Source organism: Chrysochloris asiatica, unplaced genomic scaffold, assembly GCF_000296735.1.
Source record: "Chrysochloris asiatica unplaced genomic scaffold, ChrAsi1.0 scaffold00037, whole genome shotgun sequence".
Lineage (NCBI taxonomy): Eukaryota > Metazoa > Chordata > Mammalia > Afrosoricida > Chrysochloridae > Chrysochloris > Chrysochloris asiatica.
In genome coordinates, this window is record NW_006408555.1 from 21,406,579 (window position 1) to 21,431,228 (window position 24,650).

At 41.3% G+C, this 24,650-nt stretch overlaps 1 protein-coding gene across 1 annotated transcript in view; it reads right to left on the reverse strand.

Annotated features, from left to right (window-relative positions):
- Nucleotides 1-23,152, reverse strand: part of LOC102831452 (cytochrome b5 type B-like) — a 74,658-nt gene extending 51,506 nt beyond the window's left edge. Inside the window, exon 1 of the mRNA XM_006860206.1 lies at nt 22,991-23,152. Within this exon, the coding sequence (XP_006860268.1) occupies nt 22,991-23,152 (162 nt within the window). The remainder of the gene's footprint in view (nt 1-22,990) is intronic.
- Between the last annotated feature and the right edge of the window lie 1,498 nt (nt 23,153-24,650).

Below are 24,650 nucleotides of genomic sequence, written 5' to 3' on the forward strand. Positions count from 1 at the left end.
AAGTTGTCAGTAGGGGAAAGGCATGGTGTTGATTCAGAGGGATAAGAGGAGATTTCCAGGAAGTAACCCATTTAGGAAGAGCCATGCAAAGCATTTATTCAAAATGGATTTCACTACAAAGGCCTCAGTTGTTGTTGTTAAGTGCCATCGAGTTAGTTCTGACCCATAGTGACCCTATGTAGGGTTTCCAAGGAACTACTGGTGAGTTTGAAATGCTTACATTGCAGTTCAAGGGGCTTCTCCAGGGGGGCTATAGGGTTACAGTTCTTAGAAATCACACAGTGCTGAGAATCTAGTCAGTGAATATTTAGTAAGTGCTGACTACACATATCCCAAGTACTGGGGTCAGGAACTAGGGGTAGAGTGGAAACCAAAGAGTCCTCCTGTCCTTGAGACAGTCTTTGCTTTCCTAGTAACTCTTTTGGAGAGGCCCCTTAGGCACCCTGTCTTAAAATCACAGATGAATTTTCAGAAAGATTCTTTTGATATGGACAGCGCTTGTATTGTTAAGACTAATGGACCTTGTTTCAGTTTACCTTATGTAAGCTGTTACACAAAATTACAAATAAAATGCTTCCAAGAAACTATACTGCAAACAAAATCATAAACTATCAGAGTTCAAACAATGGCTGTGATGTGTCCATTTCTCTCTCAGTGAGCCAAGCAATAATCATCAAGTGGAATACTTCACAGATAGCAGCGACATTGTGTAATATCCTCTTTGAAGGCATTTGGTTAGTTGAAATGTCCAAAAAATATGTAGTTGCAAATAGAGTAAGCTTTTTTACTTTTCCTTAAGCTCATCTACTTTACTAACTAAATACTTTCGGGAAGACAACAGAGAAAAAAAAGTGTTTTCATATATAAAAGAAAGGAGACAAATTACTAATGGAAAACAATATGTCCCCGTTATGAATTTGATGGCAAGGGCAGGGGACAGATGAGCAGAAAAGAGGGACTGTGAGCAATGACAAATAGTTACAGAATAAAAATGTTGATGGAAAAAAATTACTCACATTTTCTGTGGGTGGAAATTCCATATTGATGTAATAAAAATGTAACAATAGGTATATACTAAAGACCAACCGCCTGACTTGGAAAACGAAACATCAAGAAAGGTTGAGGAAGTTACAAAATTAGTCCCAGTGATGAAAAGAGGGACCTCTAGCCAAAAAGATTAGCAGAATACCTCATCTAAATAATATATGAAACTTAAAATTTTGGAGAAGACAGAAACAACATCCTAAAGACAGCTGACTGATTACTGGGAAAAAATAACAGAGCAGGGTGGTTGTTGTTGTCAAGTGCCATTGAGTTGCTCCCAACCCATGACAACCCTGTACAGGGTTTCCAAAGAGCAGCTGGTGAGCTGGAACCGCCAACTTTGTGGTTCAAGCTGATTTTTTAGTCCAGCGCATTAACCCACAGCACCACACCAGGAACAGAAGGAAATGTGGCAGGTTCACAGGTATTTATTTGCATCTGGATTTGAAAGAGCCTGGTAAGACAAGAGCATCACCTAGGAGACAAGCAAGCTAGTTGCCAGAAAGGGTGTTGCTAACACCAAGGAAGGATCGATCTACAAATCAAAGAGTGCCAAGAAATGGCTGAGGCTACAGATGCTAAATAACACTAGGAAGGACTTTTCCCTAGAGCTGTGGACAGGAGAACCCAGTCCAGCCGTACCCTTGGTCAGGCTTCTAGTCACCAAAACTATAAGAAAATAAAATTGTCCTGTAAAGCTCCCACTTGAGATATTTTTGTTATCATCATTTGTTGTTAAGCGACATCAAGTCAGTTCCGACTCATAGTGACCCTGCATAGCTTTTCTGAGGATTGGCTGGTGGATCTGAATCACTGAGCTTGTGGTCAGCAGTCCTGAGTTAATCCTAATGTTCATAAGATGAGCACATTCATGGTATTTAACACAATTGAAAATATTCATTTAATGTCTCTCTTCCTCTATTACGTTATAAATTCCATAAAAATAGGACCTATAGCTGTCTTATTCATGGCTGTGTAGACTTAAGACATATTCGTATTACAACACACTGCCCTTACAGCAGTCCTGGGTGTTACAAACAGTCCACAGTTTAGGAACCAAGTCCCCAATGCCTTTCCTTGAGCACAAACCCAGAGACTGTACACAGGAAGGAGCCAAATGGAGTCTTGCCTTGCTCCTAACTTGTCCCAGAAGCAATTGGTGGGAGCATGCAGCACCCACCCAGCTCTGGACCACTGGACACCTCCTTAAGCCAAGTCCAGGATGTAATGGCAACAGAGTGGGCAGCAGCATTGGAGCCTCTATCTTAGTCTTGAGCTAAGGGCTTGGCCTCTGACTGGGACTGCTGGGACTCTAGGCCAGGCAGGAGGCTGCAGGGGCAGGCTTGACTTCCCGCTACACCACTAGCTGGACGCCACTTTGGCAATGTCTACAGTTGGGTGAGGCGTGGTGACCTAGACCCCAACCCCAGTCCAGCCTAAACTGGGCTGCACTGCCAGCCACATCCCGTGCAGGCTGAGCTGGGCACCAGGTTCCTGGATATGGTGGGAAGACAGAGTTCAAGTGTAAGAGTGAAAAGAACCTGGCCACCAACACATCAAAACACTGTTATTATTACCTGGGGTGATGCTGTAGATCAGCACTTGACTGCAAACCACAAGGTTGGCAGTTCAAACCCACAAGCTGCTCCCTGGAAACCCTATACAGGATCACTATGAGTCGGAACAACTCAAAGGCACTTAACAACAAGAACAACATGAATAGAAAAGTATACTGTATACTAAGACAGGCATCTAACTGATGTCAGATATAGACCATACCTTTTCTAATTTATGTACAAACTGGACTTAAACACAGGTTTAGGAATGAAATTCATTCATAACTGTGTTCAAATTATGACAAACCACACAGCAGACCATCAGAATGCCTGGGGCATACAATCTCCGCTGGAGGAAGTTAAAGGAAAATGAAGGCAGGGAATATGGAAAAACTGCTGAATTATGGGAACACACTCCAAGCATTTGACCAAGATAATATGATGGAAAAGATGGGTGGAAAAAAACTGTCCATAAGGCAGGAATAATGACTTTAGACTTGAAATCGCTGATAAGGAACAGCTAAAAGATCAAAGAAGGGGAACTGAAAGATCAAGATTTAATGGATTTTGAAGCAGAAAATCATGCTAAAGAAGAAAGAAATGATAAAGAAGAAGCTGACAAAACATTTACAGTGAAAGGAATAGCTCAAGTTTTTCTAAACTAAATTAGGGGTTTCAGGTGCTTGAAAACATGGACATAAAACTTGATCACTTAAGTCAGTAGGTACATTCAGGAAGCAGTGAGGTATTACCATGAAATATAAGACAAGAAAAAAAGAAAAGGACCAAACAGACAAACTCTCACTAATTTTCTGACTAGAAATGCTATTTCCATTCCCAGAGATAGTCCATCTGACTGAGAAACTTCTGTAAAGTGGAATTATGATCACAATTGTCAAAATACCAACATCATCCAACTCTTTCTAATTGTTGGTGTAAACTTTTATGATGTGTATTTTTTACAAATATATATTATTTTTTATTTATGATGTATATTTTATGCCTATCTGTAGGATAAGCACTGCACTGCTAACCACAAACTCAGTCAAATCCTCTAGCTGCTCCTAAGAAACACGATACAGGGGCAACAGCACTTAGCAATGTGTATGTTAAAATCTATCTGTAAGTTTCTAGGTGGCGGCAGCAGCAATGAGCTCATGTATAATATGATTGTGAGAATGGTGCAGGACTGGGCGGGGCCACGTTCTGTTATGCACAGGGCTGCTAGGAGTGGGAACTGACTCGATGGCACTGAACAACAAGTTTATAGGTAATGTGTTCAATCCCCCAACGCAAATAAACATATATAAAAGTTTATAAAAATACTTTGCACTGAGCTGCAAGGTCAGTGGTTCAAACCCATCAGCCACTTCCTGGAAGCTCTATACAGGGTAGCTATGAGTTGGAACCAACTTTACGGCCCTTAACTACTGCAACTACTAAGGAGTACCCTAGTGGCACTGTGGGTTTAGCACTGGGCTGCTAACCAAAAGGTTGGAGGTTCAAACCCATAAGCAGCTCCATGGGTGAAAGATGAGGTCGCCTGCTCCTCTGTCCTAGATGGTTGCTATGAGTTTGAAAGGACACAAATGTAGCGGGGAAGGCGCACTTACTCCATTCTCTCTTTCTCACAGGTACATACAGCTACATGGGAACATGCACATGCATAAAAGTAAGAGCAGGACCAATACTCACATGAAAACTGGAGAAATAAATAAATGAAAGTTCATTTGTTAATCTGGGTGCCTTCACCGGACAGTGTTGGTTGTTGGTAAGTGCCGTTGAGTTGGTTCCAACTCATAGTAACCCTGTATAGGGTTTCCAAGAAGCATCTGGGGGGTCTGCACTGCCAACCCTGCAGTTAGCAGTCCAGTGTTTATCCTGCAGTGTCATAGCAGGACTCCATTTTGGAATTTTAAAGGAAAGGAAGTACGCATCCTATCATTATGGTAACTCCAAAGTTAGGTAACAATCAAATGGCACTTTCTTTAAACCTGCCCAGGAGAAATCCAGTAAAAATTGGTTTTATAAATCAAATGCTGAAGCTTTCAGAGTCTTAAAACCAGACCACTCTCTACCTTGCATGACAAGTACTTGTGCACAGATCTCATTCTCCCAGGAAATCCAAGGGATCCAGTTCACCTTTAATCCTTCATTGCACCCAACACTTAGAAAGCATAAAAAGATGCTGCAGTAAAAAATACAATTTAAATTTTATTAATAATAAAACTAACATTAACACATACTGAGCTCTTTAAGCCAGGTTCCATGCCCCGTGTAGAGTCCTGTTGTGGCACTGCAGGATAAGCACTTAACTAGTAACAGCAAGGCTGGCAGTTCAAACCCACCAGCCATCTGCTATGAATAGGAACGGATGCAATAGTACTGAAAACAACAACAAAATATCCAGTATAAACATACACCATTGTTGTTAAGTGCTGTCGAGTCGATTCTGACCCAGAATGACCCTGTATAGAGTTTCCAAGGAGCAACTGGTGAGCCTGAACCACTGACCTTGCAGTTCAAACGACTTTGCAGTCTGATGCATTAGCCCACAGCGCCACACCAGGACTCCAATATACACCATACATATTACTAATTAATAAAGTTAACAACCCTGTACAGAAGGTAATATTATCTCTATTTACAGGGGAAAGAAACTTTATAGCATTTTGCCCCAAGTTATACTACACTGTTAAGAGATGAAGTAGGAAACTGAACCAGACACTTGGGTCCCAAAGCCAGCACCCAACCATTATTCATAACATTTCCCAGTATGATTTTACCATCTAGGAGTAATAATAATCACATGATCATTCAAATTTTAAAAAGCATTTGTTGGTTAAAAAAAAAAAAAAATTGGAGAGAAGCAATTTGCAGTGGGTCTGGGTTAAAGTCCTGACTAATTTACATATTGAAATTCATTTAAATTCTCTTCAAAAGACACCATTAAAAAAAAAAAATCCAAAACACAAGCTGGAGAAAATAGTCACAACACATATCTGACAAAGTACGTGTATGCAGAATATGTAAAAAGTGCTTACAACTCAAGTCTTAAGAAAGCGACCCAATAAAAAAATGGGCAAGCCTTGAACAGACACAAAAGGTAAGGCAAACAGCCAACAAGACTAAGAAAACATGTTCACCATCATTAGGCATCAGGCAAAAGCAAGTTAAAACCACAATGAGATACCACTAGACATTCGTTAGAAAGACTGAAAGTAAAAAGCCTGACAAATACCATGTGTCAATGAGGTTGTGAAGAAACTGGAACTCTCATGCACCGCATAGTGAGAGGAGTGCAAAATGCCCTAACTACTTTGGGAAAAGTTCTGGCACTTCCTTAAAGTTAAACAAGTAACACAGCAATTTCACTCTCAGATATTAACCCAAGAGTAACCAAAGTGTTTGTCTACACAAAGATTTACACATAAAAGCTCATTGCCACTTTAGTCACAACAGCCAACAACTGGAAATTCAAATGTCAACCAACAGGTGAATAGCTCAACAAATTTCAATGTATTCATACAACAAAGTAAAAAGCAACAGAAGAGAGCAAATTGCTGATACAAAGAACACAGATGAATCTCACATATTATAATGAACAAAAGAAGCTAGACACAGTACATACTGTTGGACAGACAAAAGTAATCTGAAGTCAAAGAATCTTGACTGTGGTAGTGATTACACAGTGGAGACATCAGTAAAAACTAACTGAATTCTATTTAAAATCTGTATACAGAAAGTCCCTGGGTCTACCAGGAATGTTTGATTTACTGACAACTTCTACTTGCCCTTTAAGCAGGGCTTTGAACTGTTTGAACCAGTTCTGTCATGTTCAATGAAACAAAAAAGGAACAGACCCAAATTTTTACAATATGGATGATTCATCATGGTAACTAGAACAGGAAAAATATGGATCAAAGCCCTGGACTGGGAGACTTAGAAGAGATGCTATAAGCCCTTTCAGGAGTCTGACGTGTGAGATTGTGGCATCAGCAGTACTGTGGAGAGTCACATACATTCTAAGCAGTGCAGCCATCTTTGAACAGGGCAATACTATATCTACTCTGCCTACAAATTCCACTTAAAGACTAAAAGACATAGGAACAGATCTCATCTGCAACCTAGGAACTGTCTATACTTTATTGTACAAACATTAGATGTATGTACAATACATCAAAAAAGTTGATTTAGCAGTAAAAAACTAGATAGCAAAATATTGCTAAAATACTGTGTTGGGGGTAACTGATTCAATACCACTCTTGACACTAAATGTAAATATCAACTGCAATCTATCTAATTCAGTTCTAATTAAATTCTATTCTGTTCTATTTCCAACTCTTAGTCAGATAGCACAGAATAAAGGGTACAGTTCTCCAGATTGCCAAGACTGCCCAAAACTTGAGGCATGGGACATAAGCCTGGAAATGGCCAGGACCTCCTCATTTCTGACTTGCTGACTACATATTTGAGGATGTCCTATTAACACCTCAGGATGCCAGTCATAAATTTTGGAAATTCCACTTGTGACCTGTCAGCTACTTCCTTAGCATCAATAATTTACTAGAACTCACAGAACACAAGAAAAACACTATATTTATGGTTATAGTTTTATTATAGCAAAAAGAATATAAATGAAGACAAACAGAGCAAGGTCAGAGAGGATTCCCAATACGAATCTTCCATGTGCCAAGAAGGGATGCACCACACCACCCTTTAGCATATTGATGTCTATCACAAAACAGGATGCCTGTGGAGACCAGAGTCTTTACTGGGACTTGAAGCCAACCACCTCATTAGCATAATCTGTTAGATGTGGTTTGGAGCCCTCATCAAGACATTCAATCACTAGTGAAATTTCAAGGTTTTCAAGATTATTTATCTTGAAATTGATTATTTACCAAATTCTTTGAATAAAGTTAACCGCACATTGCTTACATACATTATGGTCCATACAACAATCCCTGTGCATCTTTAGTGAAGAATAAGGAAGTATCCTAATTGAAAAAAGCAAGGCATAGGTAAGGTGTTAAGTGTTATTAAGTCGGTTCTGACTCACAGTGACCCTGTATAGCGTTTCCAAGGCTTAAATCTTTCCAAGGAATGACTGGCAGGCTCAAACCATGGACCTTGTGGTTCACAGTCCAGTGCTTATTGTATGGAGCCATCATACTCCTATAGAAAGGGGTTTTGTTGTTGTTAAGCGCTGTCAAGTCAGTTTTGACCCATAGCGACCCTATATAGGGTTTCCAAGAAGCAGCTGGTGAGTTTGAACAGCCAGCCTTGCAGTTCAACTGACCTTGAGGTCAAGTAGTTATGGTACGGTGCCACAGCCATTGTACAAGTTTTCTTCAAAAAGTTCATGAAAAACTGGAATGAAAAGATAATGAAACTTTCCCACAATCTTTTTAAAGCCCCCTTGTATATTCACATTTACAAAAAGAAACTCTAGAAGCTTAGAAGGTAGATGAAATGGGTACATGGAAACAAGGCTGTCCATTGTTACTTTATCAAAAACGAAAAACTTACCTAGATTCCAGGAAAAACCCACCGGTTCTAACTTCGCTATATCATATTCCCAAACCTGCCAAATTATTTCTACACATTAAAAAAAAATAGCTGTAAGTTAGACCTAATTCTATACTCTCTGCAGTCACGCAAAAAACACAAATCCTAGTGCACTGGTTTAGAGCCTAAGTCTAAATTCAAACCCCACCTGCACAACCTAACTGTATGGCTTTATTAAAGTTACTTCTCTGCTCCTCAGTTTTCCCAGTTTAAGCTGTTGGGAGGCTTAACAGAAGAAAGTACATGTCAAACACTGGAAATAACAAGCAGGTGATTGCTATTAAGTGCCACTGATTCAGTTTTGACTCACAGCAACCCTGTATAGGGTTTCTGAGAAGCAGCTAGCGTGTTTCAACCATCAGCCTTGTGGCTAGCAGTCCACTGCTTGTCCTACATACAAGGCACACCCACCAGGACTCTAAGCAGCCAATAAATGCTATAACTATTATTATTAAAGTAAATAAATTAATAAAGACAACTCAAATAATTATTCATGTACTATACTATTCATGCACCTTTCTGAATAAATTTGTATGTATTTATATATACATAAAAGATAGAGTTAAGATTCAATCAAATTCTTGGGATTGGGAGGAGGGAACTGTTTTACTTTCTTCCCATCTGTATTGTCTTTTCCACTAATGTATTCTTCACTCTTCAGCAAAACTAATCTACTGGAAACATAAACTGATTCAATGCCACCCATAATTTGAGAATACCTCAGTGGTTTTCCCTATAACTTACGGTCAATACGTACCAGGCCATGCACATACTGGTCCCTGCCTGCTCTCCTCTATTGCTCACTATAGGCCACAGCTCTGATCAGTCTCCACTAATGTGGCAAGATTTTGCTTGACTCTGCAAATACTGCTGGAATGTTCTTTTCTCTATTCTTCCCAAAGCTACTTCACTTTCATCAGGTCAATTAAAAGTCATCTTCTCTCAGAGGCTTTTCCAGATTTACCACAGTACCTGATATGCTACCTGTCATTAGAATGGCCTGAACTCTTGGTGACTTTATATACAACGAGGACCAGACCACTGTGACCTATAGGCTTTTCACTGCCTGACATTTCAAAGCAGAATGCCAGGCCTTTCTTCCTAGTCTGTCTTAGTCTGGAAGCACTGCAGAAACCATCACAACAGCCTGAAAGCACTCCTGACAGACACGCGGTGACTGCTTGAGATGCGATGGCTGAGAACTGACCCCAAGATTCCTGTAAGGGCAGAGGCACTTCTAACAGTGAACCCACCACTACGCTAACACCTGACACCATCAGCACTGTACTTACACAGTATCTGCCGAATGTTATTGAATGAATAATATGTTGTTCCATCTGTAAATCAGCTCCTAAAGTAATAATTCCATTGATGCCAATAGTCCCTAAAAGACACACATAAATCTATTGCTGCTGTTGTTATGTGCCATTGAGTCGGTTCTGACTCACAGCGACCCTATATAGGGTTTCCGAGGCTTTTAAATTGTCTTGGGAGCAGAAAGCCTCATCTTTCTCCTGTGAAGCAGCTGGCAGGCTCAAATCACGGACCTTGTGTGTCACAATCCAATGCTTATCGTATAGAGTTACTGCATTCCTCATATATAAGCTATAAAACTTTATATATATATATGTAAAACAGATTATATATATAAATAACAGATTATTATTTTAAGTTACTCCTTTCAGAAATGGTTATTTATACTGTAAGTTCAAAGACATATTTTTTCACTTCGGATACACAGAAAGAAAATTTTACACAGCAAATAAGTACATTCATACATATATAAAATTATCTAGAGCAAAGGTTCACAAAATGATACTACCTTTCTCATAAGATACTGTCACCATTTTTAGTGTGATTTTTCCCAACTACTAAATCGTGGAGAACAAAAAGATTAAAAGTACCATGTACTACTAGAAGAACAAATCTGTGTTGAAAGTAGTATAGCCAGAACGCTCTTTAGAAGCCAGGATGACAAGACTCTGTCTCTCATACTTTGGACAGGCTATCAGAAGTGACATGGGCATCATACTTGGTAAAGTGGAAGGGCCGCGAAAAAAATGGAAGACCACTAACAAGATGGACTGACACAGTGGCAGCAGCAATGGGCTGCTCACACATAATAACTGTGAGGCTGGTACAGGATTGGGCAGTTTCGTTTCGTTACACACAGGGTCACTGCGAGTCAGAACCAACACAAAGGTACCTAGCAACAACACTAAATAGTGGAAAAGCAATAATGCATACTATCGTAAGGTCTGGGGATTTAAATTCAAGAGTCCTATAAATTAAACCATTAGCACTAATTTAAAAAGTGCAAAATTAACCTTCTACGTGAAAGACGATCCAATTATATTACCAATCATAAACTATCACATTCTAATTCCAGGACCATACTTTAGTCATAATCAATGATCAAAAAACCACTAAAGTATTCAGAATAACAAAGAGATGGAAACAATCTAAGTGCTCACCCATGGATGAATGAATAAACTATGGTAGATACTTAACAATGGAACACTATGCAATATTAAAGACGATCAAGGAATCAAAAAAACACATCATAATGAGGAAGACCCTGATGGATAGTATCCTGAGTGAAATAAGTCAATCATAAAAGGGCAAATACTGTATGAGATCACTAGCATAAAAAGTAAAAGATAAGGTTTACACACAAAAAAAGAAATGTTCTTTGATATTTACCAGAGATGGGCCACCACTTAGCTAACCATTAAGTTGCTGTACTGTGGGGGTTTGTGAGGCTGGAAGCTATGCCACCAGTATTTTAAATACCAGCAGGGTCACCCATGGTGGACAAGTTTCAGTGGAGCTTCCAGACTAAGACTGACTGGGAAGAAAGAGACACAGACCACTGGCAGGGTCAGAATGGTTCATCCCTGAAAGCGTTATGAATAGCAGCAAACGTTGTCAGATATAGTGCTGGAAGATAAGCTCCTCAGGTTGGAAGGTGCTCAAACTGCGGTGACAGTATGAATCTCAAAAAGTTGCAAGTTGTCAAAAATGAAATGGAACAAATTAAGATCGATATCCTAGGCAATGTTATTGTTGTTGTTAACTGCTGTCACTCAGTTCCAATTCATAGCAACCCTGTACAGAGTTTCCGAGGAGTGGCTAATGAGTTTGAACCACTGACCTTGTCGTTCAAACCACCCTTGAGATCGAGTGCTTATCCTATAGCGACCCCCCTCCCCAGGACTCCTTAGGCATTAATGATCTGTAATGTACTGGTATTGGCTATTTTGAATCAGATAAGCATATGATTTAGTATGCCAGGAATGACAAACTGAAGAAGAATGGCACTGCATTCATCATCAAAAAGAACACTTCCAGATACATCTTGAAGTGCAATACTGTATGTAATAGGATAACATTCATACTCCTACAAGGAAAACCAGTTAATACCACTATTGTTCAAATTTATGCACCAATCACTAAAGCCTGTGATGAAGATATTTAAGAATTCTACCAATTTCTTCAGTCTGAAATTGATGAAACATACAATCAAGATGCACTGGTAATAACTACTAACTGGAATGCAAAAACTGGAAACAAAGAAAAAGGATCAGTAGTTGCAAAACAAAGTTTTAGAGATAGAAATGATGCCGGAGATCATGGAGAATTTTGCAATACCAATGATTTAGCCATTGCAAGTGTATTTTTCAGCAACACAAATGGTGACTATATACACTGACCTCACATGCAAGAAAACACAGGAATGAAACTGACTACATCTCTGGAAAGAGTCAATGGAGACACTCATTATCATCAGCCAAAACAAAGCCAGTGGCCAACTCTGGAACAGATCATCAATTGCCTATATGCAAGTTCAGGTTGAAGCTGATGAAAATAAAAACAAGTCCGCAAGAGCCAAAACATGACCTTGAATATATCCCACCAAAATTAAGAGACCAACTCAAGAACAGATTTGAGGCATTACACACTTAGGAGAGAAAACCAGAGGAGCAGTGGGATGACATCAAGAACATCATCTAAGAAAACAAAAGATCATTAAAAAGACAGGAACAAAAGAAAAGTCCAAAACGGATGTCAGAGAGATTCCGAAACTTGCTATTGAACCTAGAGACGTAAAAGCAACTGAAGAAATGATGAAGTAAAAGAACTGAACAGAAAATTTCAAAAGGCAGCTTAAGAAGACAAAGCAAAGTATTACAATGAAATGTGCAAATATCTGGAGGTACAAAAACTAAATGGAAGCACACATTCAACAGTTCTCAAGCTGAAAGAAATGAAGAAAAAAATTCAAGCCTCAAGTTTTAATACATGATTCTACAAGCAAAATACTGAATGACACAGGAAGCATCAAAAGATGGAATGCAGAAAGATAGAGATGGCCTAAATCTCCATGAACAGAAGAAGGGTGAAACAAACTTTGGTACAAACACAAAATGGAATACTATGCAACGTTGAAGAATAATGATGAATTGGCAAAACACCTCATAACATGGATGAACCTGGAGGACCATCGAGTTGGTGCCAACTCATAGCGACCTTATGCACTGCCTGATCCTGAGCCAACCTCAACTATTGTTGCCATGCTTGAGCCCACTGATGCTGCCACTTGGCCAATCTGCCTCGCTTCAGGTCTTCCTCTTTTTCTCTGACCCTCCACCTTACCAAACATGATATCCTTCTCCTGCAACTGGTCCCTCCTGACAATATGTCCGAAGTATGAGAGACGAAGTTTGGTCATCTTGGCCTCCAAGGAGCACTCTGGCTGCATTTCTTCCAACACAGATCTGTTGGTTCTATGGGCAGCCCATGGCACTTTCAATATTCTCCTCAACACCATAACTCAAAAGCATCAATTATTCTGTAGTCTTCCTTATTTACTGTCTAACTTTCACAGATATATGAGGTTATTGAAAATATGCTGAATTAGTCAACCACAAAACGACAAATATTGTATAAGACCACTGTTGTAAAAAGAAATGAGTTACTTGCTAAAACAAACATTCTATATGATGGTTACCAGGGATGGAAGGGAAGGGAAAAGTAGTCACTGGGTAGAGGGTTGATGTTGTTGTTATGTGCTGTGGAGTCGGTTCCAACTCATAGCGACCCTGTACAGGGTTTCCGAGGCTATAAATCTTTACAGGAGCAGAAAGCCTCATCTTGCTCCTGCAGAGCAGCTGGTAGTTTCGAATTGCTGACCTTGCGGTTCACAGCCCAATTCATAACCACTATGCTACCAGTGTAGAGGGTAAGCACATGTTAACTTGGGTGATGGGGAAGGCAATATCAATAAGAGGGAGGCTAGCACATGAAAGATGAAGGCAGCAAGAGACACAAAGAGGAGTGCAAGAGTTAAAGTGAATAGAGGCAAATACAGTTAACTGATGGCACACGGAGGAGATTGCAGTCATAATGACATGAAGTATGATTTGTTGAATGTGGAACTGATGATTGTTCTGTAAAACTTCACTCAATTCACAACAAAAATGTCTATGGAATAAAGAAGGTAGCTTATGATCCAGAACCAGTGGTGCGGAATAAAGAAGTCTAAGCTGCACTGAAGCCACTAGCAAAACCCAAGGCTCACGGAATTCACAGAATACAAATTGAAACATTTCAACGAACCTATGAAGCACTTTCAAAGAAAACTGGAAGTCAGCTATCTGGCTAACTGACTGGAAGAGATCCATATTTGTGCCCATTCCAAAGAAAGGTAACTCAACAGAATACAGAAATCATCAAACAATATCATTAATATCACATGAAAGTAAAATTCTGCTTAAGATAATTCAAAAACTGTTGCCGGAAATTCAAGCTGAATGCAGACGAGGATGTAGAACAAAAAAATATCACTGTTGGTATCAGATGGATTTTGGCTGAAAGCAGAGACTATTAGAGAGATGTTTGTTATTGTTGTTGCTAAGGATCATTGAGTCGGCTCTCACTCATAGCGACCCTGTATACGGTGTCTGTGGAGCAGCTGGGGAAGGAGCTCTGGTAGCACAGTGGTTACGAATAGGGCTGCGAACCTCAAGGTCAACAGTTCAAAACTACCAGCTGAAGAAAGATGAGGCTTTCTGCTCCTGTAAAGATTTACAGCCTTAGAAACCCTGTAAGGCTCACTATGAGCCGGAACTGACTCCACAGCACATCACCACCACCACCTTGTGGTCCAGTGCATTATCCCACAGCATTTACTTGTGCTTTAATGACTATGCAAAGGCATTTGACTGTGTAAATCATAACTATGGATAACACTGAAAAGAATGGGTATTCCAGAACACTATACTGTGCTCATGAAGAACCTGTACATACACCAAGAGGCAGTTGTTTGAACAGAACAAGGGGATACTGAATGGTTTAAAATCAAGAAAGATGTGCACCACAACGCAAACCTCCTTCTAAGACTAAGACTCAACGGAAATGCACACTCTGATTGGTGATCACACACATCACTGATGGGGGGAAGTGGGGTAAAAGCAGCAATGAAGCGGCAAGCTAAGCCCTACAATGTTCAGTGGACTTCTGTGGACCCAGTTGGGGACATGGTTGGCAAGCAGTGTGACGAGGCCTGGGGACCCTTGGGCCCAGAGACAGTGGCATGGCCACGGAGGACTCGAGAAGAGAGTGGAGCTACCGGCTGATGGGAAGAGAGGACAGATGCACAGGAGCGTCCACACTTGCAGATGATACCCACGTGACCTGGACCGGATGACTGGATGATCGGAGCTCAATCAGGAGAGGAAAGAAGAGGGGGGGGAATAAAAAGAGTGAGCTGATACAGTCTGATGAACTTGACCTATACCTATGGAGCAGCAACTCAAAAGAGGGAACAAATCCTTACAGCAAGAAACATTCACACACACACCCACACACAGAGTGGATGGAGAAGGGCAGCTTGGACATTGGATACTCAAATGGGGAGGGGGGGACTACAAAGGCAAGAAGTGACTGGCTTACAAACTTTCAAGAGGGAACCTGGTGCTAGGGAGCATGGCAGAAGGCAGAATCTCCAGAAAGTACTATTCAATCTGTCTGGGCGGAGCTGATGAAAGGAGATACAGATGGGTAACTCGTGATACTGTAGTGAATAATGCTTATCAGGACGGATTATGAGGGTTGGAAACGCGAAGGTAGAAGTTTTGTAACAAGGAAGGGAGTGATTGATTCTCCAGGATAGGAACGGAGGCCTCTGGGACCATCAACAGAGAAGAGCCGAAAGCAGGACCCTACCCAGAGAAACAGAGATGCATGAGATGGAGGCAGAGATGATGACATGGAGTGATGAAGCGAATGGGGACTTTGGACCCAGAGAGGGAAAGGGACTGTGGGCCAAAAACTGGGGGGATGAGGGGGAAGTGTAGGGCGCGGGTTTCTGGGATATACCCTTTGGGTGGTTGAGGATGCATGGAAGGGATTGGAACCATGGCAGTGAGATGATATATGATGGAATGAATGTAAAACTAAAGCTCTCCCATGTAAACTATCATATAATTCACAATAAAACATTTTTAAAAAAAAAAAGAAAGAAAGATGTGCACCAGTGTTGTATCCTTTCACCATAACTTATTCAATCTGCATGCCGAGTAAATAATCCGAGAAACTGGATTATATGAAAAAGAACATGGCATCAGGCTTGGAGGAGGACTCATTAACAACCTGTGATAAGCCGATAACACAACCTTGCTTGGTGGAAGCTAAGAGGACTTTATTATACTTATTGATAAAGATCTAAGACTATAGTCTTCAATATGGATTGTACTTCAACGCAAAGATGTCAATTTGAGGTCTAAGAACCTGATGCAAACCATGTGATTTCCAGTCATTTCACATGCAGTTGAAAGTTGGGCAATGAATAAGACCATAGAAAAACTGATGCATATGAATTATGGAGTCAGTGACGAATACTGAAAATACCATGGACTGCGAGAAAAACAAACAAATCTGTGGTTGAAGAATACAGCCAAAATGCTCCTTAGAATCCAGGATGAACGGACTTCATCTCTCAGACTTCAAACATGTTAGCAGAAGAGACCAGTGCCTGGAGAAGGACATCATGCTTGATAAAGTGGTGAGTCATAATCCTGCAGTATCAGTAACAACACACAGTAATCTGATACACAGACATGCAAACAACCTACACAGCTAGGTAAAGGTCCTATATACCCATAAGCATGGGTTAAATCAAAACAACTGCCATCAAGAGTATTCCAACTCATTGTTGCCGTTAAGTGTTGGAAGTTGATTTCCACTCATAGTGACCCTGTATACGGTTTCCAAAGAGCATCTGGTGGGTTTGAACCATAAATTTCGCAGTTAGTAGTCCCGTGCTTATCCTACAGCACCACACCAGGACTCCTTTCCAGGACCCTATATGGGGTTTCTGAGACTGTAAATCTTTATGGGAGCAGATAGTCTCATCTGTCTCCCACATAGATAAGTATGCGTATAAGCTGTAAATACATTCATGTACAAGCAAATGGGCAAATTAGGAAAACTTCTAAGCTATAACCAAGTAACTTATGGGAATGACTCAATGGAATTTGGGGTCTTAGGACCACAGTCTTGGGAGGGGGCAGGAGAGGGAGGGGGTGTTAAGTCAATAGGCAATGTGCTATATCCTACTGTGGTAAGCAGTGACTGAGGTCTCAAAGGCTAGCAGGTGGCCATCTGTGACAATTAAGATGTTACTCAACGTAACTGGGCCAGCCAGGATTCTCAGTGGCTTAACAGTTGTTGTTGTTATGTGCCATGGAGTCGATTCCAACTCATAGCGACCCTGCACAGGGTTTCCGAGGCTATAAATCTTTACGGGAGCAGAAAGCCTCATCTTTCTCCTGCGGAACACTGGCAGTTTCGAACTGAACTGCTGACCATGATATTAGCAGCCCAATCCGTAACCACTACACTTAACAGTTAAGACATAGTAATTTCTTATGATGATATGAAGTATGATTCTCTATGATGAAATCTGCTATGAGCAACCAATCAATTGAAAAAAAAGTTTCCTCAGTGGAGTGGTCTGTAACATCTTTCATCTTACAAAGATAAGCGAGAGAGATAAGACCCGGGAGTGGAATGAGTCCCTTGGACCTGGGGTCTGTACACTGTGAAGTTCCTAACTCAAGAAGAAAACTGATGTCAAGCCCATGAAGATACCCAAGGACTGTTGGACCTATAGATGCTGAGAGGAGACAAGGACCTTTCCCCAGAGCCAGCAAAAAGAGAAAGCCTTCCCCTAAAGCCATTACTCTGAATTTGGACTTCTAGCTTCCGAAACTGTGAAAGAATACATTTCTGTGTATTAGTCATCACTTTCAGTATATATGTAATGGCAGAACTAGATAACTAAGACACCATCTACGATTAAACTATTGGTCTGCCCCTGTCTAGAAGAAAGAAGAAAATCAAAGACTCCAGGAAACCAGTAGTCCCAAAGACTAATGGAACATGTAATCTACAAACTTTACTACCTTGACACCAGAACTGGAAGATATACAGCTACCACTCTAACCACTCTGATCAGGACAACAGAAGGTCCTGGACAGAATAGGAGAAAAATGTAGAAGAAAATTCAAAATCATAAGAAGCCACACTTAATGTTCTGATTCTCTTAGAGAGCCTTCACACTTGGAAGTGAACTCACCCCATGGATCACCTTGCAGCCAAACAACAGAGAGGCCTATAAAGTGAACAATGACAGGTGTGAGGAATGTACTCTTCAGAATAACCAACCATACAAGGCCAGAAAGCAGCATTTGCCCAGAAACAAAGCTCTGAAGACAGAAAGGGACATGTAAGAAGGAGGAATTAAAATGAACCATGAAATGAAATGGAGACTGTTGGGAAGGTACTGTTACATTCAGGGGATTGCATCAAAATGTGTATAAATTATTGAATGGAAAACTAATTTGCTCTGTAAACATTCATCCAAACCACGATTCTAAAAACCAACTATGTTGTTGTTGTTAGGTGCCACCAAGTTGGTGCCGACTCATAGCAACCTTATGCACAGCAGAACAAAACACTGCCCGATCCTGGGCCAACCTCACTACTATTGCCACGCTTGAGCCCATTGATGCTACCACTCTGCCAATCCATCTTGCTGGGGGTCTTCTTTTTCTCTGACCCTCCACCTTACCAAACATGATATCCTTCTCCAGCGACTGGTCCCTCCTGACAATATGTCTGAAGTATGAGAGAGAAAAGTTTGGCCATCTTGGCCTCCAAGGAGCACTCTGGCTGCACTTCTTGCAACACACATCTGTTGGTTCTTTTGGCAGCCCGTGGCACTTTCAATATTCTCCTCCAACACCATGGATGTGGGTTATTCAGATTAAGAATCCCTTGCTAAGGAGAAGCCCCAAGGTGATTTCAGTTAGAAGAGAGAGTTGAAAACTGATATAAATCTTCCCCATCTCATATAATAGTGACTCTGTTCTTACATACCTGCAGGCCAAAAACCTTGATGCCATCCTTGACTCCTTTTTCTTTTACTTCCTAAATCCAGTGCATCATGAAATTCTATCAGCTCTACAACCACAACACATTCAGAATCCGACACCTCTCACTACCCAACATTGCCACCTTTCTGGTCTAAGCCACAATCATCTCTTGTCTGAATTACTCTAACCTCCTAACTAGTCTCTTCCATTCTGTTCATGCACACCTCCTTCAGTCTCTTCTCATCGAATGGTGCAGTCAGAGGGAATCTATTAAACCATGAAGTCACAGTACATCACTCCTCTGCTCAAGTTTCCCATCTCAAAACAAAAAGTCAAAGTCCTCCCAAAGCCTGCAAAGCCTCACATGATCTGCCCTCCCCTGCTCATGCTAACCTCATCTACTACTATTTGCCCACACTGGCCTCTCTCGCTATTTCTCAAACACAGACGTGCTCCTCCCTGAAGGTGGAAGCTTGTGCCCTTAACCATGGATGCTTTTCCAGCAGATAGATACATGTCTAGCTCCCTTAACTTCCTTCTACTTTGTTCCACTCAACTTAGCAAGGCAATCCTAGCTAAAATGTCAACCTTCGTTTCTACTCACCCCTCATTTCCACACACATTCCAGAGTCCTCTTTCCTATGTTCTCCTTAGTACTTACCACTACCTATCTGCTACACAAGACTTCTGTAAAGTATTGAAGAGGAAAGATGCCAGTTTGAGGATGAAGGTGCGCCTGACCCAAACCGTGGTACTTTCAATAGCCTCATATACATGTCAAAGTTGGACAGTGAATAAGGAAAACTATAGAATTGATGCATTTGAGTTATGGTATTGCAGGAGAATATTAAAATTATCATGGGGGAGAACAATTAGGCAGGACTGCATGGACTAAGTGGGACAGAGGTAAAGAATGATGTATGCACAACCTTGGAACAACAGGGCTCTGGGATACAGGGATTGAGACATGGTTGGAATGGGGAAAAGGGGAGGGGGGAATGTTAAGATACTTGGCTGTCTTTTGAATCTTGGTTTCCCTTGCATACCATTATAAAACAGACACTAGAGGGGGAGAGAAAGAAAGAGCCAGAAATATCACCACAGAAAGCTTGTTAAGTCAGTCTTCTGCCTATAACTGATTGTTGTTGTTTTTGTTGTTGAGTGCCGTTGAGTCGATTCCAACCCATAGTGACCCTGTATAGGGTTTCCAAGGAGCAGCTGGTGAGCTTGAACGCCAACCTTGCAATTCAAATGGCTTTGCAGTCTGGTGCATTAACCCACAGCACCACACCAGGATTGGAATACCTAAAATGGGGCTACAATGTGCCCAGTGAAGGAGGCTTCCTGCAGAGCCTCTGCATTACATAAGACTATAGGTGGAATCCTGAACAGCATTCAGAATCTTCAGAGGTGGGAAATTTCCACTTGAAAAGACAAGCAGACCAGCCAGAAGAACAGAAGATGCTTCTTCAAATAAAGACTGACAAGAAAAACACAAAACAATATAGGCAGACTGACTGATTACTATAAGAACAAGCAAGTTGCTCACCCAGGAGACATCAAGGCAAGTGGTCAGGTACCCTCAGGGCAAACCCTCTTCCAAGACTAAGACTCAATGGGAATACACAATAAAACATTAAAAAAAAACCCAAAAACTTAAAAGTATCATGGACTGCCAGAAGAACAAACCAATCTGTGTTAGAAGTACAGCCAGAATGTTCCTTAGAAGCCAGGATGGCAAGACGTGTCTCTCATATTTCGGACATGTTATCAGGAGAAATCAGTCTCTGGAGAAGAAAACCACATTTGGTGAAGTGGAAGGTCAGTGAAAAAGAGCAAGACTTCCAATAAGATGGATTGGCACAGTGGCAACAGTAATGGGCTCAAGTTTAACAACAGTTGTGAGATGGTGCAGGATTGGGCAGTATTCCATTTTGTGGCACAAAGGATCGCTATGAGTCGGAAGTGACTCGATAGCACCTAACACCACCAATATCATCACAGGGCACATGGTGGCTCTGCAGGGTAAGCACTGGACTGCGAACCACTAAATCAGTGGTTTCAACCCACCAGCCACTCTCTGTGTAAGAAAACTGAGGCTTTCTGCTCCTGCAGAGATTACAGCCTTGGAAACCCTACCAAGTCACTCTGAGTTGGAATCAACTGGCTGGTGCTTAACAACAATTAACACCACCACATACACAGTCATTGTTTTCACTCTGTTTATAGCCTCCCTCCACTAGATCATAATCTCCATGAGGGCATAAATAAATGGTTGACTATTCACTGCTCTATATCCAGTATCTGCAACAGTATCTGGCACTTAGATGGTATTTGGATGAGTAAATGGGTAGATAAATGAGTGAACAGGCTTGGAATGAGCAAGGAAATAGGAATAGAGACTAGAACAGTTAGGTAGGAAAGGATAATGACAGGCAAAAGATCTGTAGCAAAAGTTTAAAGTAAGTCTTGACATACTTTGATGACTCTGGTTCCATCAAAACGTGGTGAAACTTGTTAGGAACCACTACCTGAGGTCAAACCAATGCTCTCTGCAAGCACTGAGTATTCCTTGCAAACTCTTTATCTACTCAGAATCAACCAAGATGAAATTTAGGGGAAATGACACCATAAGTGAAAAATGTTATTGCCCATCCAATAAAATCCATAACTGACATTTGTAAGGCAAACACCAAAGAACATAGCTAAGACCAGAATTCTGAAGTAATACCAGATAGACAAGAGACATCTAGGGACTGGTTGGTCTGAGCCAAACTCTGCCACTAGACACGTTTGGCTGGATTCTTTCTAAGCCTGCTTCTCGTGACCTCAAACAAAGATCACTGCTATCCCTGTCTCTACCATCAAGTTGTTTTGAGAATAAAATGAAATAATGGAAAGCCCTTTAAAAAGCATAAAAATGCCACATACACACAAAGGTATGAAGCTACTAAGTTCTAAGATGTTAATTTATTAGCCACTAGGAAGATTTATTAAAAACAGTGCACTTTTTTGCTTTTGGTTTTAAAAGTTTTTATGGAATTATATGTCTATAAATGTAAAAGATTTCTCCATAATTTCTCCAGTCTCTAAAATATTTTACTACTGTATTTGCGCCAGAAAGAGTAAGTAGAAACTAATTGTTTCTCAGTTACAATAAGGTCATGTTATACAGGTCTATACAAGGAATTAACAACCAAAACACCAGCTGTCATCAAGTCAACTCCAACTCACGGTGAGCCCATGTGTGTCAGACTAGCACTGTGCTCCATAGTTTTCAATGGCTACATTTTGGGAAGAAGACTTCAGGCCTTTCTTCCAAGGTACCTCAAGGTAAACTCAAACCAGCAACATTTTGGTTAGCAGCTGAGAAAGTTTGCTCCATTCAGGGTCTCCATGGAATTAACTACAGTGTTACTAATATATTACTTTAAATTAAATAATACACTGAATTGTACATATGAAGAACGTTGAAATGGCAAATGTTTTGTTACACATGTATGTACCACAATTCAAGAAAACCAAAAATCCACCAAAAATAAATTAAATAAAAGCCTCACATTCATCCTAAATTGGCAGCATTCCAGTGGCTGGTTGCCTGGAGTGTATGTAGGGGGGTGGGGGAGGGCAGGTTGAGAGAAATCAGTGCAAAAGTGCAAGATGGAAACTTTCAGGGGCATGGAAATGCTCTAATTCTGAAAGATTGCAATTACATGGGTGAATACATTTGTCAAACCCCACCAAAGTGCACATTTTAAATGGGTGCTGTATGTTGTTTGCAAATTATACCCCAATAAAATTAGTTTAAAAAAATAATCAATACTTTCCTGAAATTTAAATAGCAACCAAAAACCTCAGCTGCACCATCGTGTCCAGGAGAATTTGGGTAATGAAATTGAACCCATCAGCCTTGAAAAAAATCAAGGGGCTGAAAGAACCTGAGGAAATGGCAAAGAAGTCACCACAAATTAGAGGGGGCGGGAGCATAAAAGGCATCATCAGGAATCGCCAGTTTTTTTCTCAAGAAAATGGAAGCCAAAAATGGGATTCCTTCAGAAGGCAGATTTGAATCCCAGCTCTAGGCCATTAAGCGTCTGTGACCTGAGAGTCGTCAATTCTCTGAGTCTCAGTCTTCCTTTCTGTGCAATGGGAATGATGTTGGCTTACAGCTTAGCCTGGCTCGCAGATAAGTGCTCTATACGTGACCGTTACTGTCCTTTACCGCACAGAAATCAGGGCAAGCGGATGGCGGTCCCCCTTTAGGACGCCTCACGGCTTTCGGCCAGCCCTCATTCCCCTCAGACTCACACTCAGTCTCTGCAGACTCGACCACCCCTCACCCTTGTACCCCCCAGGGGCCGCCCACCTCCCAGACCCCACCTCTTCGAGGAAACGGGTGATATCGTAGACTCGCCCGTGGATCACCAGCCATATTTCCTTCGAGGAGTTGCGCTTCGCCACCTCCTCCAACCGGTAATAGGTGACAGAGGTCTCAACCCCCTGCCCTTTTCCTTCGCTGCTGCTCGCTTCCACAGTAGCCATTTGGACAGAGATACCTCCGCTTCACCGCTACCTGGATTTCAGCAGCTAACTTCCTAGGAGCAGATAGCGAGCTCAGCCCTCCCGAGTTTCCGTAACCAGTGCCCATAAGCTCTTGGGCTGGGGGGTCTTGTCATCAGCCAATCACGCCTCGGAATAGTTCCTGGTTCGTTTTCTTTTTACCAATGAAATGAGACGTCCAAGTCTCAAACCCGCCCACTCCTCGCCAGATCTTCGGGCGTAGGCCTGGTTCGACGCCCAACTAACCAATCAGGGCTGTCCAGCTCCTCCAAACTTGCCAGTCAGATATCCTGATTTTGGAAAGACACCTAATAAAGACATATTGACAGATGTCATTTTAAGAAAAGTTGATCTGCAAGAGTCAGATGAAAGTACCTGCAATACGGCCCCGCTTTCCCCGCTTTCCTTCTCCCCAGTCACGCGAAGTCAGGCTTCCCCTCCCTACCTGAATAAACCTGTATTCCAGCAAGGGGTTTACATCTTTTCCTGTGCCACCTCTAGACTGTAATCTGGAGATTTCGTCTTTACGGCTGTTTGTTTCCTCATCTATAAAATGGGCCTGATAACCTCCACGATTTTTGAGTGGTTTGGATGATATAAATGAGAAGGTTTGTAAAAGTACAGTAAAGTGGTTAGCACGTAGTAATTGCTACATTCAAGAGGCAGTGTTAGAACAGTCCTTCGTTTTATGTGGTAATAGTCTCTAAGGACAGTGGTTCGTTATGAATTATTCATCGTTTATATTACTAGGAGTCTGATTTTTAAATTAATGATTTGGTGATCAAGATTGTTGTTCCTTTAAGTGCAGTTGAGTCAGTTCCGACTCAGCAACCCTGACTGGCATTTTCGAAGCAGCTGTGGGTTTGAACCACTGACCTTGCGGTTAACAGTCCAGTGCTTGTCTCACAGCCCCGCACCAGGATTCTATAATGGCCTGGTGTGAGGCTGTAGGATAAGCACTGGACTGTTAACACACCCACCAGCTGCTCCTAAGAAACCCTATACAGGGTCTCTATGAGGTGGAACTGACCAGAACGAACTGGACAGCATTTTAAAACATTATAGGTGTATACGTATAAGTAATGCTTTTAAATGTTGTGGGATCAGCATTGGAGTGCGAACCACAAGGTCAGCAGTTCACACCCACCAGATGTTCCTCAGAAACCCTATACAGGGTCATAATGAGTCAGAAGGAACTCGAGGGCACTTAACAACAACAATATGGTCTAAGATTTTTAATCTTTATGGAAGCAGAAGGTCTCATCTTTCTCCGGCAAAGCAGCTGGCAGGCTCCAACAGCCGACATTATGGTTTGCAGTTTTACAGTCCATTGTTTATATAGCCACCTTGCACTATACACACACGTATACATACATACATACATGTATTATGTTATTGTTAGGTGTGGTCGGTTCCCACTCAAAGTAAACCTATGCACAACAGAACGAAACACTGCCTGGTTCTGTGACAGCCTCACACT